The 19,337-nt window shown below is 36.7% G+C and overlaps 1 protein-coding gene across 1 annotated transcript in view; it reads left to right on the top strand.

The window, feature by feature from the left end:
• DNAH3 (dynein axonemal heavy chain 3) overlaps positions 1 to 19,337 on the top strand; it is a 203,145-nt gene that overhangs the window by 111,998 nt on the left and 71,810 nt on the right. The window contains exon 40 of the mRNA XM_061209863.1: positions 6,334 to 6,579. Coding sequence (XP_061065846.1) covers positions 6,334 to 6,579 — 246 coding nt within the window. The remainder of the gene's footprint in view (positions 1 to 6,333; positions 6,580 to 19,337) is intronic.

Below are 19,337 nucleotides of genomic sequence, written 5' to 3'. Positions count from 1 at the left end.
TTTGCAAATATTTTCTCTGATTCAGTAGGTTGTCTTATCATTTTGTCCATGGTTTCCTTTGATATGCAATAACTTTTAAGTTTCATTAGGTCCCACTTGTTTAGTTTTGATTTTGTTTCCTTTGCCTTAGGAGACAAATCAAAAAAATATTGCTACGATTTATGTCAAAGAGTGGTCTGCCTATGTTTTCTTCTAGGAGTTTTATGGTTTATGGTCTTACATTTAGGTCTTTAATCCATTTTGAGTTTATTTTTTATGTATGGTGTGAGAAAATCTTCTGATTTTATTCTTTTACATATAGCCATCCTGTTGTCCCAGCACCACTTACTGAAGAGACTGTCCTTTCTCCATTGTATATTCTTGCCTCCTTTGTCATAGATTAATTGACCATAAGTGTATGGGTTTATTTCTGGGCTCCCTATTCTGTTCCATTGATCTATATTTCTGTTTTTGTACCAACACCATACTGTCTTGATTACTGTAGCTTTGTAGTATAGTCTGAAGTCTGGGAGCATGATGCCTCCAGCTCTGTTCTTCTTTCTTAAGATTGCTTTGGCTATTAGGGGGTCTTATGTGTTTACATACAACTTTTAGAATTATTTGTTCTAGTTCTGTGAAAAATGCCTTTGATATTTTGATAAGGATTGCATTGAATCTGTAGATTACCTTGGGTAGCATGGTCATTTTAACAATATTAATTCTTCCAATCCATGAACACAGTATATCTTTCCATCTGTTTGTGTCGTTTTCAGTTTTTCATCAGTGTCTCGTAGTTTTCCGAATATAGGTCTCTTACTTCCTTATTTAGATTTATTCCTAGATATTTTATTCTTTTTGATGCAACGTTAAATGGGATTCTTTCCTTAATTTCTCTTTATAATAGTTTGTTTTCAGTGTATAGAAGTGCAACCAATTTCTGCATATTAATTTTACTGAATCCTGCAATTTTACTGAATTTATTGGTGAACTGTAGTAGTTTTTTGGTGATGTCTTTAGGATTTTCTATATATAGTATCATGTCATCTGCAAGCACTGACAGTTTTACATCTCCTTTCCAATTTGGATTCCTTTTATTTCTTTTTCATGTCTGATTGCTGTGGCTAGGACTTTCAATACTATGTTGAATAAAAGTGCTGAGAGTGGGCATCTTTGTCTTGTTCCTGATCTTATAGGAAATGCTTTCTGCTTTTCACCATTGAGTATGATATTTGCTGTGGGCTTATCATATATGGCCTTTATTATGTTGAGGTATGTTTCCTCTATACCCACTTTTTGGAGATATTTTTTAATCATAAATGGATATTGTGTATATTTTATCAAAAGCTTTTTTGCATCTATTGAGATGATCATATGGTTTTTATTCTTCAATTTGTTAATGTGATGTATCACACTGATTGATTTGTGATATTGAAAAATCTTTGCATCCCTGGGATAAATCCCACTTAATCATGGTGTATGATCTTTTTAATGTATTGTTCAATTCAGTTTGCTAATATTTTGTTGAGGGTTTTTGCATCTGTGTTCATCAGTGATATTGGCCTGTAATTTTCTTTTTTTGTGATATCTTTGTCTGGTTTTGGTAGCAGGGTAATGCTGGCCTCATAGAATGAGTTGGAAAGTGTTCCTGCCTCTGCATTTTTTCAGAATAGTTTGAGAAGGTAGGTTTTAACTCTTCCCTAAATGTTTGGTAGAATTCACCTGTGAAGCCCTCTGGTCCTGGACTTTCATTTGTTGGGAGTTTTTAAATTACTTATTCAATTTTATTACTGGTAATTGGTCTGTTCATATTTTCTTTTTCTTCGTGGTTCAGTCTTGTACCTTTCTAAGAATTTGTCCATTTTTTTCTAGGTTGTCCATTTTATTGGTGTATAGTTGTTCATAGTAATCTCTACAATTACTTTGTATTTCTGTGGTGTTGATTATAAGTTCTCCTTTTTCATTTTTGACTTTATTGATTTGGGCTTTCTCTCTTTCTTTCTTGATGAATCTGGCTAAAGATTTAGATGACTGGCCTTAAAGGACATTAGGCTAGATGGACCCAATAGACATGTATAGAACATTCCATCCAAAAGCAGCAGAATACACATTATTTTCAAGTGCATACAAAACATTCTCCAGGATAGATAACATGCTAGGCCACAAACAAGCCTTGGTAAATTTAAGAAAATTGAAATCATATCAAGCATCTCTTCCAACCACAATGCTATGAGACTAGAAATCAGGTACAAGAAAAAAACTGCAAAAAGTACAAAGAGGCTAAACAATATGCTATTAAACAACCAATGGAAAACTGAATAAATCAAAGAGGAAATCACAAAATACCTGGAGACAAATGAAAACAAACAACAATCCAAAATCTGTGGGACACAGCAAAAGCAGTTATAAGAGGGAAGTTTACAGTGATACAAACCTGAGCCAACAAGAAGAATCTCAAATAAACGACCTAACCTTATACCCAAAGAAACTAGGAAAAGAATAACAAAACACAAAGTTAGCAGAAGGAAAGAAATCTTAAAGTTCAGAGCAGAAAGAAATGAAATAGAGACAAACAAACAAACAAAAAACCAATAGAAAAGATCAGTGAAACTAAGAGCTGGTTCTTTGAAAAGATAAACAAAAATCAAGATTTGCATTTTTAGTGAGAATACCACAGAAGTGATGATGTATCCTCAGTGCATCATCAGTGGATACATGATATTGATCTATCTTATTACTGGTGAAGGCTCTGGTCAAAATTAACTTTGTTCATAGTTATATTTCTCCACTGTTAATGTTACTATTTTTTCCTTTGTTATCAATAAGTACATTGGGGAAGATAATTTGAAACTATGCAGATATCCTATTTCTCCTCAATCTTTCATGCACTGATTTTAACAGTCATTGGTAGATCTTGCCTATAACAATAATTATGGTGGCATTTCCTAATGTAAATTTTCTATTTATATTTATATTCCTTTTACAAATTAGAATTCTTCTGTAAAGAAAAACTGTTCTTCCGTATTTATTTACTTATTTAATTATTTATTGATCAAAGTATGGACTCATGGATATTTATTTTATTCTATGGATTATAATCCAATGCTATAATTACTTATTTTGCTGTTCAAATGGTTTTTGCCATTGGGAGCACCTTCAGGTTGGTTCCTGTGTCCCTTCAGCATGTCTTTATCCTCAACTTACTAAAATCAGATATGAAAATGGGGACATTACTACTCATTGTACAGAAATAAAAAGGATTATAAGAGAATACTGTGAACAATTTTATGCCAACAAATTGGATTACTTAAATGAAATGGACAAATGCCTACCAAGACACAAAACCTACCAAGACTGCATCATGAAGAAATCTGAATAGACCAGTGACTAGTTTTGGTCAGTTATCAAAAAGCTCCCAACAAAGAAAAGTCCTGGATCTGATGGCTTCACTGGTGAATTCAACCAGCATTTAGAGAACTAATATCAATCCTTCTCAAACTTTAACAAAATGTTTAAAAGAGAACACTTCCTCACTCATTCCATGAGGCCAGCGTTACCCTGACACCAAAGCCAGACAAAGACACTTCAAGAAAATTACAGACCAATATCCCTTATGAAGATTAATGCAAAAATTCCCCCCAAAATACCAGAAAACCAAATTAAGCAGCATATTAAAAGGATTATACACTGTGACCAACTAAGATTTATTTCTGTAGTGCAAGGATGGTTCAATGTATGAAAATTGATCAATGTGTGATACATGTAATACAATGTAATTAACAGAACGAAGGGAAAAAAAACACATTATCTCAATTAATGCAGAGAATCATTTGACAAAATTCATGAAATCATGATAAACACTGAACAAAGTAAGAATAGAAGGATACTACCTCAACATAATGAAAGCCATATATGAAAAACCCACAGTGAACATTATACTCAAAGGTGAAAGACTTAAAGCTTTTCAGCTAAGATCAAGAACAGGGAAAGGATGCTTGCTTTCACCACTTCTATTCAACATAGTATTGGAAGTACTAGCCAGAGTAATTAGGCAAGAAAAAGAAATAAAAATATATATCCACATTAGATAGGAAGAAGTAAAATTATCTCTGTTTGCAGATTATATGATCTAATACATAGTAAATCCTAAAGATTTCACGCACACACACAAAAACTGTTATAAACAAATTCAGCAAAGTGGCAGGATACAAAATCAACACACAAAATCAGTGTATTTCTGTTGCATTTCTGTACACTGACAATGAGCAATTCGAAATCTAAATTAAGAAAACAATGCCACTTACAATAGCCTAACAAAGAATAAAATACATAGGAATTAACTTAACCAAGAGGGTGATAGACTTCTACAATGAAAACTACAAAACATTGCTGAAAGAAATTATAGAACACTTTAATAGAAAGGCATTCCAAGTTCATGTATTGGAAGACTAAGTATTGTTAAGATGTCAATAGTACCCAAAATAATCTACAGATTCAGTGCAATTTCTATTAAAATCCCAATTACGTTTTTTGCAGAAATATAAAAATCCATCCAAAATTCATATGGAATTTCAAAGACCCTGAATAGCCAAAACAATCTTGAAAAAGAAACAGAAAGTTGAAGAACAAAGAACACTTTCTGATTTCAAAACTTAATGCAAAGCTAAAATAATCAAAACAGTGCAGTACTCATAAAGACAGATGTATGAACCAATGGAGTGGAACAGAAAGTCTAGATATAAACCCTTACATGTATTGTCAAATGATTTTCCACAAGGATGCGAAGACATTTCAATGGGGCAAGGACAGTCTTTTCAACAAATGGTGTCAGGAAACCTGGATATCCACTACAAAAGAATGAAGTTGGACCCTTAATACCATCTAAAAAGATTAACTCAAAACAGATGAAAGACCTAAACATAAGAACTAAACCTATAAACTTTCTAGAAGACATAAGGTGGAAAGCTATTTGGCAATGATTTCTTGGATATGACACCAAAGTCACAGGCAACAAAAGGAAAAAAAGACAAATACATTGCATGAAAATTGAAAACTTTTGTGCATCAAAAGACTCTAGCAACAGAATAAAAAGGCAACCCACAAGTGGGAGAAAATATTTACAAATCATATATATGTAAAGGATGAATACCCAGAATATATAGAGAACTCCTAAAATTTAACAACACAAAAACAAATAATATGATAAATAATAGGCAAAGGACTTAAATAGACATTTCTCCAAAGAAGATACACAAATGGTTAATAACCACATGAAAAGATGCTCAACATCTCTAATTATTAGGAAAATGCAAATCAAAACCACAATGAGATACCACCTCATACCTATTAGGATGGATACTATCCAAACAACAAGATCAACAGCATCAACAACCAAAAGAAAAAGTGTTGATGAGGATGTAGAGAAATTGGAACCCTTGTGCACTGTTGATGGAAATGTAAAATGGTACAGTTGCTATGGAAAATAGTTTGTCAGATCCTCAGAATTAAAAATAGAATTACCAGATGACTTAGCACTTCTACTTCTGGTATATATACAAAGGAATTGAAAGTAGGGACATAAACAGATATTTGCACACCCATGTTCATAGCAGCATTATTCACAGTAGCCAAAGGTGGAAGCAACCCAAGTGTCCATCAACTAATGAATGGATAAATAAATCTAGTATATACATTTGGTGAAATATTATTCAGCCTTAAAAAAGGAAGGAAATTCTGGGGAGTTCCCTAGTGGTCTAGTGATTAGTATTTGGCGCTTTCACTGCCGTGGCCTGGGTTCAATCCCTGGTTGAGGAACAGAGATACCACAAGCCGCATGGTGCGGCCAAAATTAAAAAAAGAAAGAAATTCTGATACATGCTGCAACATGGATGAACCTTGAGGACATTATGCTAAGAGAAATAAGCCAGTCAGAAAAAGACTATATGATTTCACCTCTAAGACATATCTAGGTTAGTCAAATTTATAAAGACAGAAAGTAGAATGCTGTTTGCCAGGCCGTTGGAGAGAGGGTAATGAATTAATGTTCCATGGATACAGAGTTTCAGCTTTGCAAGATGAAAATAGCTCTGGATATGAATAGTGGTGATGGTTGCACAACAACATGAATGTATTTAATACCACTGAACTTTAAAATGGTTAAGATGGTAACTTTTATGTTATGCATATCTTACCACAATAAAAAAAAATTTTTTTTTAATGTATGTGGATAAAGGATCTGGCAGGTGATGCCACTCAACCAGTATCAATCCTCTTCCCAGGCCCCTCACAGACAAAACTGCCCAATTCATATCTATTGCACTCTGCAGCTTTTCCTGAGATTCCTTTTCTTGCTTTTAGATGAAATCAGGGAAATAGAAGAGAAGGAAAGTGAATTATTTGAAAGCCTGACAAGCCAACAGATCTTCCTCTGGCTGCAAGGTCTATTCCTTTTTGCCTTGGTGTGGACCGTGGCCGGCACCATCAACGCAGACAGCAGAAAGAAATTTGATCTGTTTTTCCGCAACCTCATCATGGGTATGGATGATAACAACCCAAGACCCAAAAGCGTCAAACTCACCAAAAACAACATCTTTCCAGAAAGAGGTAACTTAGTACCTGTTTGTTTTGTCTTACTATAGTGGTTTGGAGCATATGTTCCAAACCCAACCAAAATGTGTGGCCCACGTGAGGCTTTTACAAAAGCCAGGAAAGATTTTGTAGCTTGCCTGAGAGGGTTCACTTCTTCAGAGCTGGCCCGTGTATGTAGAGATGGGTGACCCTGAAGTCAGGGTCTTATGGGTTATTTTAACTACTAATTTTTAATTTAGAAAAAGTCGATATAACTTTTTTTAAAATTACCCATAATCTCATCACTCTAACAGACCCCAGGGAACAGCATGAGAAATATAGCCACTTTTTTTTCTTACGCCCTTCTAGTCCTGTTCTATGTGTATACGTGTCATATCATGGTGATTATGGTATTAACATTTCCTTTAATTTTTTCATTGTAATCTAATATTATATTAAAATATTTCTAATTTTGCTACATACATTATCTTCAGAATGATTAGTGATGTATTAATATTCTTCTATGTGTGACATCATTCATAAAAAGATTGAAAGATGTTTTCTTTTAAGTAGCTTTTACTGCTTTTTTTCTTACCACCCAAGTAATACATTACATCACATTTAGAAAATACAGAGAAAGGAATAGAAGAAAATAAATATCAATGGTAATCCCACTATCCAGAAATAATCACTTTTTATATTTTTTCTTCCAGTTTTTTCCTGTATTTCTATAGCAAAAATGGGATCATACTATATATACATTCCAAATAGTTTTACATTTTCTTAATTATAAAAAAGTATATGATGGGCCCATGAGGGAACTCCCTGGGGTGATGGTAATGTTGTATATGTTGAGAGAGATTTGGGTTACACAAATACATGCAATTCTCAAAACTCAGTGAATGAAAACAAGACTTGTGCATTTCATTGTATGAAAATTTTTTAGCAAATGAAAAAACATAAATATTGAACAGTTAGTGATATACATGCCAAAGTATTTATGAGGAGGTGTATATATTTTCTTTGAAATGTGTCAAAAAATAAGATGCCTTAATGGATGGATAGAGGGATGAACAGGTATGTGATAAAACAAGTGAAAAACTAATGGTAGAATCTAGGAGATGGGTATACAGATGTTCACTGTACAGGGTTTTCAGTGTTTCTTTATGTTTGTAACTTTACATAATAATAAAAAAAATGAATGAGCAAGTAGTTGCCATTGTCCGCCTAAACACACACTTTCCCCAGCACACCTGGCACACTTCAAATATGTGATACATGGTTATCTGTCAGATGAACTGCATGGAGGCCCTGTACCAATCCCCTTGTTAGATGGTAGTACATCCATTCTTTTTTTTTTTTCCTCTGTTTTTTTAATTCCGAAGATTTTCTTTTTTTATCTTTTATTGTGGTAAAATATACATATCATAAAATTTACCATTTTAACTATTTTCAGGTGTACAGTTCAGTGGTGTTAAATACATTCATATTGTTGTGCAACTATCACCACCATCCATCCCCAGAATTTTTCATCTTTTCAAATGGAAACTCCATACTTATTAAATAGTAACTCCCCATTTCCTCCTTCCCTTAGCCCCTAGCAACAACTATTCAACTTTGTCTCTATAAATTTGACTACTCTAGAATATAAGTAAAATCATGTAGGTAAAATCATATACTATTTGTCCTTTTTTGACTAGTTTATTTCGCTTAACGTAATGTCTTCAAAGTTCATGCATGCTGTGGCATGTGTCAGAATTTCCTTCCTTTTAAAAGCTGAATAGTATTTCTGTATATGGATATACCACATTGTGTTTGTCCATTCATTTGTCATGGAAACTTAGGTTGCTTCCACCTTTTGGCTACTGTGATAATGGTGCTATGAACACGAGTGTACAAATATTTGTTTGAGTCTCTTGCTTTCAATTCTTTTGGGTATATGCCCAAAAGTGGAATTTTGGGATCATACAGTAATTCTATGTTTAATTTTTTGAGGAACTGCCGTAATGTTTTCCATACTGATTGCACCATTGTACCTTCCTGCCAACAATGCACAAGCATTTCAATTTCTCCACAGCCTCATATTATGTTTTCTTTTGTTTTTTATAATAGCCATCATGATGGGTGTAAAGTTCATTATTAATTTTTTAAGAAAAAATATGAATGTATCATATAATAAAAAAGGTATAATTTTTTTAAAAAGAAAACAAATATGAACATGTTGATGACCATCCTTTTAGACATTTCCCTATTCACGTATGTGCCTACAGATTTATTTTTACACACATGGGATCATTCTGTACTTATGTTCTAGTTTTTGCTATCATTAACAATGTTTTGATGAACAACATTCTGGTGGCTACCCATTTGCTTAATTCATGATAACTTCCTTAGGATAATTCCCTAGAAATAGAATTACTGAGTCAATGGTCAATAAAATTTTAAAGCTTTTGATTGCTAAATTTCCCTTGTGCCCTCACCAACACTATTTCCATTTTTTTTTTGAAATCTTGAGCAATTAAGAATGTGAAAGTGGTATCTCATTTTAGCTTTTTTCTCTTTTTAAATTTTTTATTATATTTTTTACTTAAGTATAGTTGATGTATAATATTATATGTTACAGGTATACAATATAGTGATTCACAATTTTTAAAGGTTCCACTCCATATATAGTTGTAAAATATTTGCTATAGTCCCCATGTTGTACAGTATATCCTTGTAGCTTATTTTATACCTAGAAGTTTGTACCTCTGAGCCCCCTACCCCAATGTTGCCCCTCCCCCATTCCCTCACCCCTCATGTAACCACTAATTCTCTATATCTGTGAGTCTGCTTCTTTTTTTATTCACTAGGTTGCATTTTTTAGATTCCACATATAAGTGACATCATATAGTACTGTCTTTCTCTGTCTGGCTTATTTCACTTAGCATAATGCCCTCCAAGTCCATCCATGTTGCTGCAAATGGCAAAATTTCATTCTTTTTGTGGCTGAGTAGTATTCCATTGTGTATGTATAGCACATTTTTATCCATTCATCTGTGGATGGACACCTAGGTTGCTTCCATATCTTGGCTATTGTAAATAATGCTGCTATGAATATTGGGTGCGTGTATCTTTTTTTTAACATCTTTATTGGATTATAATTGCTTTACAATGTTGTGTTAGTTTCTGCTGTACAACAGTGAATCAGCTATGTGTATACATATATCCCCTCCCTCTTGCGCCTCCCTCCCACCCTCTCCATCCCATCCCTCTAGGTTGTCATAAAGCACTGAGCTGATCTCCCTGTGCTATACAGCAGCTTCCCACTAGCTATCTGTTTTACAGTGGCAGTGTATATATGTCAATGCTACTCTCTCAATTCATCCCAGCCTCCCCTTCCCCCGCTGTGTCCACAAGGCTGTTCTCTATGTCTGTGTCTCTATTCCTGCCCTGCCACTAGGTTCATCAGTACCATTTTTCTAGATTCCATATATGTGCATTAATATACAGTATTTGTTTTTCTCTTTCTGACTTACTTCACTCTGTATAACAGACTCTAGGTCCATCCACATCACTACAAATGACTCAGTTTCGTTCTCCTTATGGCTGAGTAATATTCCATTGTATATATGTACCGCATCTTTTTTATCCATTCATCTGTCGATGGACATTTAGGTTGCTTCCATGTCCTGGCTATTGTAAATAGTGCTGCAATGAACATTGGGGTACATGTATCTTTTTGAATTAGTGATTTTTTTTTTTTCAGATATATAACCAGGAGTGGAATTGCTGGGTCATATGATAGTTCTATTTTTAGTTTTTTGAGCAACCTCCATACTGTTTTACACAGTGGCTGCACCATTTAGACACCCACCAACAGTGTACAAGGGTTCCCTTTTCTCCACATCCTCGCCAACATTAGATATTTGTGTTCTTTTTGATGATGGTCATTCTGACAGGTGTGAGGCGATACCTCATTGTGGTTTGGATTTGCATTTCTCTGATGATTAACGATGTTAAGCATCTTTTCATGTGCCTGTTGGCCATCTGTATTTCCTCTTTTTAAAAAAAGTCTATTCAGTTCCTCTGCCCATTTTTTTTTTTTTTTAAGTCTTTGTGGGTCTCTGTCTCTATTTTATTTTATTTATTTATTTATGGCTGTGTTGGGTCTTCGTTTCTGTGCGAGGGCTTTCTCCAATTGTGGCAAGTGGGGGCCACTCTTCATCGCAGGGCGCGGGCCTCTCACTATCGCGGCCTCTCTTGTTGCGGAGCACAGGCTCCAGACACGCAGGCTCAGCAATTGTGGCTCACGGGCCCAGCTGCTCCGCGGCATGTGGGATCCTCCCAGACCAGGGCTCAAACCCGTGTCCCCTGCATTGGCAGGCAGATTCTCAACCACTGCGCCACCAGGGAAGCCCTCTGCCCATTTTTTAATCTGGTTGTTTGTTTTATTGATGTTGAGTTGTATGACCTGTTTATAACCCCTTATCGGTCATATTATTTGCAAATATTTTCTCCCATTCAGTAGGTTGTCTTTATCCTTTTGTCCGTGGTTTCCTTTGATATGCAAAAGCTTTTAAGTTTCATTAGGTCCCATTTGTTTAGTTTTGCTTTTGTTTCCTTTGCGTTAGGAGACAAATCCAAAAAATATTGTTTTGGTTATTAGGGGGTCTTTTGTGTTTACATACAACTTTTACAATTATTTGTTCTAGTTCTGTGAAAAATGCCTTTGATATTTTGATAGGGTTTGCATTTGATAGGGTAACCTGTAGATTACCTTGGGTAGTATGGTCATTTTAACAATATTAATTCTTCCAATCCATGAACACAGTATATCTTTCCATCTGTTTGTGTTGTCTTCAGTTTTTCATCAGTGTCTCATAGTTTTCCAATTATAGGTCTCTTACTTCCTTGTTTAGATTTATTTCTAGATATTTTATTCTTTCTGATGCGATGGTAAATGGAATTCTTTCCTTAAATTCTCTTTCTGATAGTTTGTTTACAGTGTATAGAAGTGTAACCAATTTCTGTATATTAATTTTGTATCCTGCAGCTTTACCGAATTCATTGATGAACTGTCATAGTTTTTGGTGATGAAGTAGTAGTAGTTTTTTTCAGCTTTTCATCATTGAGTATGATGTTAGCTGTGGACTTATCATATATGGCCTTTATTATGTTGAGGTATGTTTCCTCTATACCCACTTTGTGGAGATTATTAATCATAAATAGATGTTGTATTTTGTCAAAAGCTTTTTTTCATCTATTGAGATGATCATGTGGTTTTTATTCTTCAATTTGTTAATGTGGTGTTTCACATTGATTTGTGGATATTGAAAAAATCCTTACATCCCTGGGATAAATCCCACTTGATCATAGTGTATGATGCTTTTAATGTATTGTTCGATTTGGTTTGCTAATATTTTGTTGAGGATTTTTGCATCTATGTTCATCAGTGATATTGGCCTGTAATTCTCTTTTTTTGTGATAACTTTGGTTTTGGTATCAGGGTGATGCAGGCCTCATAGAATGCGTTCAGAAGTGTTCCTGCCTCTGCAATTTTTTGGAATAGTTTGAGAAGGTAGGTGTTAACTCTCCTCTAAATGTTTGGTAGAATTCACCTGTGAAGCCCTCTGGTCCTGGACTTTTGTTTGTTGGGAGTTTTTAAATTACGGATTCAACTTTATTACTGGCAATTAGTCTGTTCATATTTTCTATTTCCTCAAGGTCCAGTCTTGGGAGATTGTACCTTCCCAAGAATTTGTCCATTTCTTCTGGGTTGTTCATTTTATTGGCATATAGCTGTTCATAGTAGTTTCTTATGATCATTTGTATTTCTGTAGTGTCGGTTGTTATTTCCCCTTTTTCGTTTCTGATTTTATTGATTTGGGCCCTCTCCCTTTTTTTCTTGATGAGCCTGGCTACAGGTTTATCAATTTTGTTTATCTTTTCAAAGAACCAGCTTTTCGTTTCATTGATCTTTTCTATTGTTTTTTAGTCTCTATTTCATTTATTTCTCCTCTGATCTTTATGATTTCTCTCCTTCTACTAACTTTAGGTTCGTTTATTCCTCTTTTTCTAGTTCCTTTAGTTGTAAGGTTAGGTTGCCTATTTGAGATTTTTCTTGTTTCCTGAGGTAAGATTGTATTGCTATAAATTTCCCTTTTAGAACTGCTCTTGCTGTATCCCATAGGTTTCGGATCATTGTGTTTTCATTTTCATTTGTGTCTAGGTATTTTTTTATTTCCTCTTTGATTTCTTCAGTAATCCATTGGTTGTTTAGCCTCCACGTATTTGTGATTTTTGCAGTTTTTTTCTTATAGTTGATTTCTAGTCTCATAGTTCTGTGGTCGGAAAAGATACTTGATATGATTTAAATTTTCTTAAATTTACTGAGGCTTTTTTGTGGCCTAGCGTGTGATCTGTCCTGGAGAATGTTCCATGTGCACTTGAAATTATGTATATTCTGCTGCTTTCAGATGGAATGCTCTATGTATATCAATTAAGTCCGTGTGATCAAAGGTGTCATTTAAGACCAGTGTTTCCTTATTAATTTTCTGTCTGGATGATCTGTCTATTGATGTAAGTGGGGTGTTAAAGCCCCCCCCCACTATTATTGTGTTACTGTCAATTTCTCCTTTTATGTCTGTTAATATTTGCCTTATATATTGAGGTGCTCCTATGTTGGGTGCGTATATGTATACAATTGTTATATCTGCTTCTTGGATTGATCCCTTGATCATTATGTAGTATCCTTCTTTGTCTCTTGTAACAGACTTTATTTTAAAGTCTATTTTGTCTGATATAAGTATTGCTACTTTTGATTTCCATTTGCACAGAATACCTCTTTGCATCCCTTCACTATCAGCCTGTGTGTGTCTCTATATCTGAAGTGAGTCTCTTGTAGGCAACATATATACAGGTCTTGTTTTTGTATCCATTCAGCCACTCTATGTCTTTTGGTTGGAGCATTTAATCCATTTACATTTAAGGTAATTATTGATATTTATGTTCATATTGCCATTTTATTCTTTTTCTTCTTTTTTCTCTTCTCTTAAGATTTGATGACTATCTTTAGTGTTATGTTCGGATTCCTTTTTCTTTTTTTTGTGTATGTCTATTTTAGATTTTTGGTTTGTGGTGGTTACCATGAGGATTTTATATGGCAGTCTGTATATGTGTGTGTATTGGGGGGTGTGTGTGTATAAGTTGCTGATCTCTTCATTTCAAATGCATTTGTAAAACCCTGCATTTGTACTCTCCTCCCCTCCCAATTACTATTTTTGATATCATATTTTTACATCTAATTGTTTTCTGTATCTCTTAACTGCTTATTGTGGGTATAGATGATTTTACTACTTTTGACTTTTAACCTCCCTGCTAGCTTTGTGTGTGGATGATTTCCTACCTTTACTGTAGGTTTGCCTTTACTGGTGACCTTTTTCATTTTGTAATTTTCTTGTTTCTAGTTGTGGCCTTTCCTTTTTGCCTAGAGAAGTTCCTTTAACATTTGTTATAAAGCTCATTTGGTGGTGCTGAACTTTTTTAGCTTTTGCTTGTCTGTAAAGCTTTTGATCGCTCCATCAAATCTGAATGAGAGCCTTGTCAGGTAGAGTATTTTTGGTTGTAGGTTTTTACCTTTCATCACTTTAAATATATTGTGCCACTCCCTTCTGGCCTGCAGAGTTTCTGCTGAAAAAATCAGCTGATAGACTTATGGGAATTTCCTTGTATGTTATTTGTTGCTTTTCCCTCACTGCTTTTAATATTCTCTCTTTATCTTTAATTTTTGTCATTTTTATTACAGTGTGTCTTGGTGTGTTCCTCATTGGGTTCATCCTGTATGGGACTCTCTGCACCTCCTGGACTTGGTGACTGTGTCCTTTCCCATGTTAGGGAAGTTTTTCAGCTATTATGTTTTCAAGTATGTTCTCAGCCCCTTTCACTCTCTCTCTTCTCTTTCTGGGACCCCTATAATGTGAATATTAGTGTTCTAAATAGTGTCCCAGAGGTCTCTTAAACTGTTCTCATTTCTTTTCATTCTTTTTTCTTTTTTCTGTTCAGCAATAGTGATTTCCACTACTTTGTCTTCCAGCTCACTGATCCGTTCCTCTGTATCATTTAGTCTACTCTTGATTCCTTCTAACGTATTTTTTCATTTCATTTATTATATTCTTCATCTCTCTTTGGTTGTTCTTTATATATTCTAACTCTTTGTTAAAAACTTCTAACTTCTCACTCTGTGCATCCATTCTTCTCCCAAGTTCTTTCATCATCTTTACAATCATTATCTGAACTCTTTCTTAGGTAGATTGCCTATCTCCACATCACTTAGTTTTCTTCTGTGGTTTTATCTTGTTCCTTCATCTGGAACATGTTCCTCTCCTGCCTCATTTTGTCTGAGTTGCTATTTGTATTTTTATGTATGTGGTAGGTTAGTCACATTTCTCGACTTGGAGAAGTAGCCTTCCTTAGGAGATATCCTATGTGTCCCAGCAGTGCACTCCCCTGTTGTCATCCAAACTGTGTGCTCTAGGGATTCCCTCTAAGAGTGTTGCTTGGGTACTTCAGTTATGGTGGGCTATGTGGGCAGTCTGGTACACTTGGTTGGTCCCTAGCTCAGTAGGTTGCCAGGCCCTGCCTTGTGCAGATGCTGCTGGCTGCTGGTTAGCAGGGCCTGGTCACAAGGCACTGATTGCAGAGTCCCTGGGGCTAGTGCTGGCTCACTGGTGCATGGAGTCAAGGTCCAGAAGACTCTGGGGCTGTTGATCCCCCCCACTGGTGGGTGAAGCCAGGTTCTAGGGTTAGTTCTGGACTACTGTCAGGCAGAGCCAGGTCTTGGAGTCTGGCTGTAGAGCCCAGGGATCCCAGAGCTGGTGTCAGATCCCTGGTGGGGCAGGGCAGTTCCTGACAGTTAGCTGTGAGGTGCATGCTGTCCCGAAGCTTGTGTTGGCCTGCCACTGGGCAGGACCAGGGCCCAGCTGGTCCCAGGGTAGGATCTGGCCTGCTGTGGGAAGACAGGGTCTGTGAGATTGTGGTTTTCTTGCATCTGGTGTTTGCCTCCTGATGGGTGAGGCTGGTCTTGAGGCTAGTGCAGGTTTCCTGGAGGGCCAGGCCAGTGCCTGTCCACTGGTGGGTAGAGCTGGGTCTTGACCCTCTGGTGGGCAGGGCTGTGTCTAGAGGCATGTCTAGAGGGGCCATGAGCTCAGGAAGTCTTTAGGAAGCCTGTCTGCTGATGGGTGGAGCTGTGTCTCCACCCAGTTAGTTGTGGCCTAAGGCATCCCAGCACTGGTGCCTACAGTCTATTGGGTGGGGCCAGGTCTTGTGCTAATGAGCTAGAGGTAGGATCCCACTACGGTTGCTGACAGCAGCATTGTCTACATGGTACAAAGCTCCCAAATATGGCTGCTGCCAGTGTCTACGTCCCCAAGGTAAGCCACTGCTGCACTGTCCCCCCACCCGCTGGCCTCTCTGCAAGACTCTCCAAGACCAGCAGGTAGGTCTGGCCCAGGCTCCTATCAAATTACTGCTTTTGCCCTGAGTCCCAGTGCATGGGATATTGTGTGTGTGCCCTTTAAGAGTGAAGTCTCTATTTCCCCCAGTCCTTTGGGACTCCCAAAATTAAGCCCCACTGACCTTCAAAGCCAAATACTCTGGGGGTGGGGGGTCGTCCCAGGCTGGGGAGCCCGATTTGGGGCTCTGAACTCTCACTTCTGTGGGAGAACTTCTGCACTATAATTATTCTCCAGTTTCTGGGTCACCCTCACCCCACAGGTATGGGACTTGATTATATTGCCAGTCCATCCCTCCTACCTGTCTCATTGTGGTTCCTTCCTTATGTCTTCAGTTGTAGAAGATCTTTTCTTGTAGGTTTCAGTCTTTTTCAAAGATAGTTGTTTTGCAGATAGTTGTGATTTGGGTGTGCTCGTGAGAGGTGAACTCTTTCTATTCTGCCATCTTGCCAATCCCCACATTTCTTCTCTTTTTAAAAAATGTTTAATAGACTTTAGTTTTAGAGCAGTTTTGGTTTACAGAAAAATTGAGCAGATAGTACAGAGTTCTTTCTAGTTTAACTGCATTCTAGTCTGAGAGTATACAATGTGTGATTTCTATTCATTAAAAATTTTTAAGATGTGTTTTATGGCCCAGAATATGGTCTATCTTGGTGAATGGTCCATGTGAGCTTGAGAAGAGTATATTCTGCTCTTGTTAGATGAAGTAATCTATAGATGTCAATCAGTTCCAGTTGACTGATGATGATACTGCTTAGTTTAACTATATCCTTAATCATTTTCTGCCAGCTACCTGTCAATTACTGATAGGGGGGTATTGAAGTCTCCAACTGTAATAGTGGATTTTTCTGTTTCTCCTTGTAGTTCCGTCAGTTTTGCCTCAGGTATATTGATGTTCTGTTCATGTTTGAAGTTTGAAAATAGTATCTAATTTAAATTTCTTCTCTTTTTAATTAGAGTGAGATTGACTTTTATATATCTATAGTGGTTGTTTTTCACAGGTTCTTTTTTTTTAATAGATTTAATTAACTAATTTATTTATTTATTTTTGGCTGTGTTGGGTCTTCGTTGCTGCGCATGGGCTTTCTCTAGTTGTGGCGAGCGGGGACTACTCTTCATTGAGGTGCGCAGGCTTCTCATTGCGATGGCTTCTCTTGTTGCGGAGCACAGGCTCTAGGCGTGTGGGCTCCAGTAGTTGTGGCACGTGGGCTCCAGTAGTTTTGGCATGTGGGCTTCAGTAGTTGTGGCTTGCAGGCTCTAGAGCGCAGGCTCAGTAGTTGTGGTGCACGGGCTTAGTTGCTCCACAGCATGTGGGATCTTCCCGGACCAGGGCTTGAACCCGGGTCCCCTGCATTGGCAGGTGGATTTTAACCACTGTGCCACCAGGGAAGCCCTTTTCACAGGTTCTTATTGGCCTGTTGATGTTCTTTTTTGTAATGTTCTATCATAGTTTTATTTTTAACAGACTATGTCTAGATGTAGGTATTCTTTTGTTTATTTTTCCTAGAACATGATGAGTCCTTTCAGTCATCAAGGGAAAGTTTTAGTCTCTAGCTTCCATATCTATCATCTCCTCTTTCCTTATTTTTGTGTTTTTGCCTTTTTTAATACCGATTTTTCATTTTAATATGATTCACCTGCAATTTCAATTATGCTTTTACTGCCTTGAGTGATTTTAATTCTGCTGTGTGTCTTTTCTTTCCTCACTATCCTTTCTTAGTGTATGATTAAAAGCACAGGCCATGAAGTCAAATTGTCAGAGCTTGAATCCTGGCTCCAGTATTTACTGGTTGGGTGACTTTGAGCAAGTTCCTTAACGCCGCTCAGTTTCCTCAATTATGAAATGAGGGCAATGATAATACTATGCATTCATGGTGTTCTTGTAAGAATTAAACAGGTTAACACATGTAAAAGCATTTAGAATAAAACGTGGTACACAGAAAGTGTTAAATAAATATTAGCAACTTTTACTGCTGTCCTCCTCATCATCATCATCTCTGTTAGCTCATTCATCTCCCTTTTTTAATCTCATTTTGCCTTTTCATCTAAGCCTGTTTTCTCCTTATGGTTTTCTGTTCCTATTTCGTGGAAAAATTATGTCTTTTTGCACCCTATTTAGGATATCAAACAGTTTTCTGAAACTTGGTTGTGAGTCCTGCAGTAAACAAGGTTCAGAGGTATACTCTTCAAGTTTAATCTCCATATTATATTCCTTTACATTGCAACATTTTTTCACAGGTTCCATGTGTTGTTGTCTGCTTCCCCATGCTTCAAGATCAATCTCTTCATGCTCTGTGTCAGCAAATTGGTACATGAAGTACCCTTGACCCCATTCTTGGTTCACTTTGTGACAACATCTTTCCTTTCCTTCTGTAGCTGAGCAGCTAATTATGTGCACAGCTTCCAAGTTCCCTACATCATCTCCTGCCTACTGTAATGGTCTCATCTCCTTCCTCCATGTCCTATTCAACTGATGCAGTATTAAAAAGACCCCATAATTTCCAGCGTGTACTGCAGACTAGTTTCTTCATATACCTTCTTTTGCAACAACTACTCTACTTAAAAGTAGGTTTGGTTCTGAAAAAGCTGTTTGTAAGAGCAAAACGACACCTTACAAGTGACCGATGTGAACATATCCATTGAAAGTTAAGCTTTACTTTTGTCTCCATGGTAATCATACATCTCTCTTTTTGCTGGTTTTCAAAACTCTCCACTACTTTTGGACATGATCAGGGTAAATGGTATTCATAAACCCCCTTTAAAAAACCCCAAATACTGTAAACTCTAGAGTCAGGAACAATGGGGTGGCCAAGATCCAAAGACCACATGTGATCAACTAATGCCATCTGTTGGAAGCAGCCTTTTTATTTGTTTCATCTGTGAACATTCTAAAAAAGGACATTTTTGAACTGAGGAGCGACTGTGGTTCTTTACTTTGGAAGACCATACCTCACTGAATTTAAAGTGCCACGACTATCTCCTTCCTCATTGTGGTCTGGGACCCTGCCACCCCTATCAGCTGTAGAAAGATGGCCTGGCAAGGCAAGGATGAGAAAAAAATGAGACAGTTCTTCCAGTTCTCCCAGAGTAGTACCTGGCAGGGCAAAGCAACAGCTGCCTAATTTTCTATGTGGGATGTCACCTGTATCTCTGCATCTCTGTATCCGGGGGTGGGGAGAGGGGGGACTAGGAGTATACCCAGTGGGCCTGTTGCTCTTTCTCATGCAGTCTCTTGAGGTAAAATTTCTCAGTCCAGCTCATCTACTATTTAGTTAGAGGAGATTCTGCCTAGCTTCTTTTAGT

Source organism: Eubalaena glacialis, chromosome 13 (genome assembly GCF_028564815.1).
Source record: "Eubalaena glacialis isolate mEubGla1 chromosome 13, mEubGla1.1.hap2.+ XY, whole genome shotgun sequence".
Taxonomy (NCBI): domain Eukaryota; kingdom Metazoa; phylum Chordata; class Mammalia; order Artiodactyla; family Balaenidae; genus Eubalaena; species Eubalaena glacialis.
This window is presented reverse-complemented; position numbering and strand designations above follow the sequence as displayed.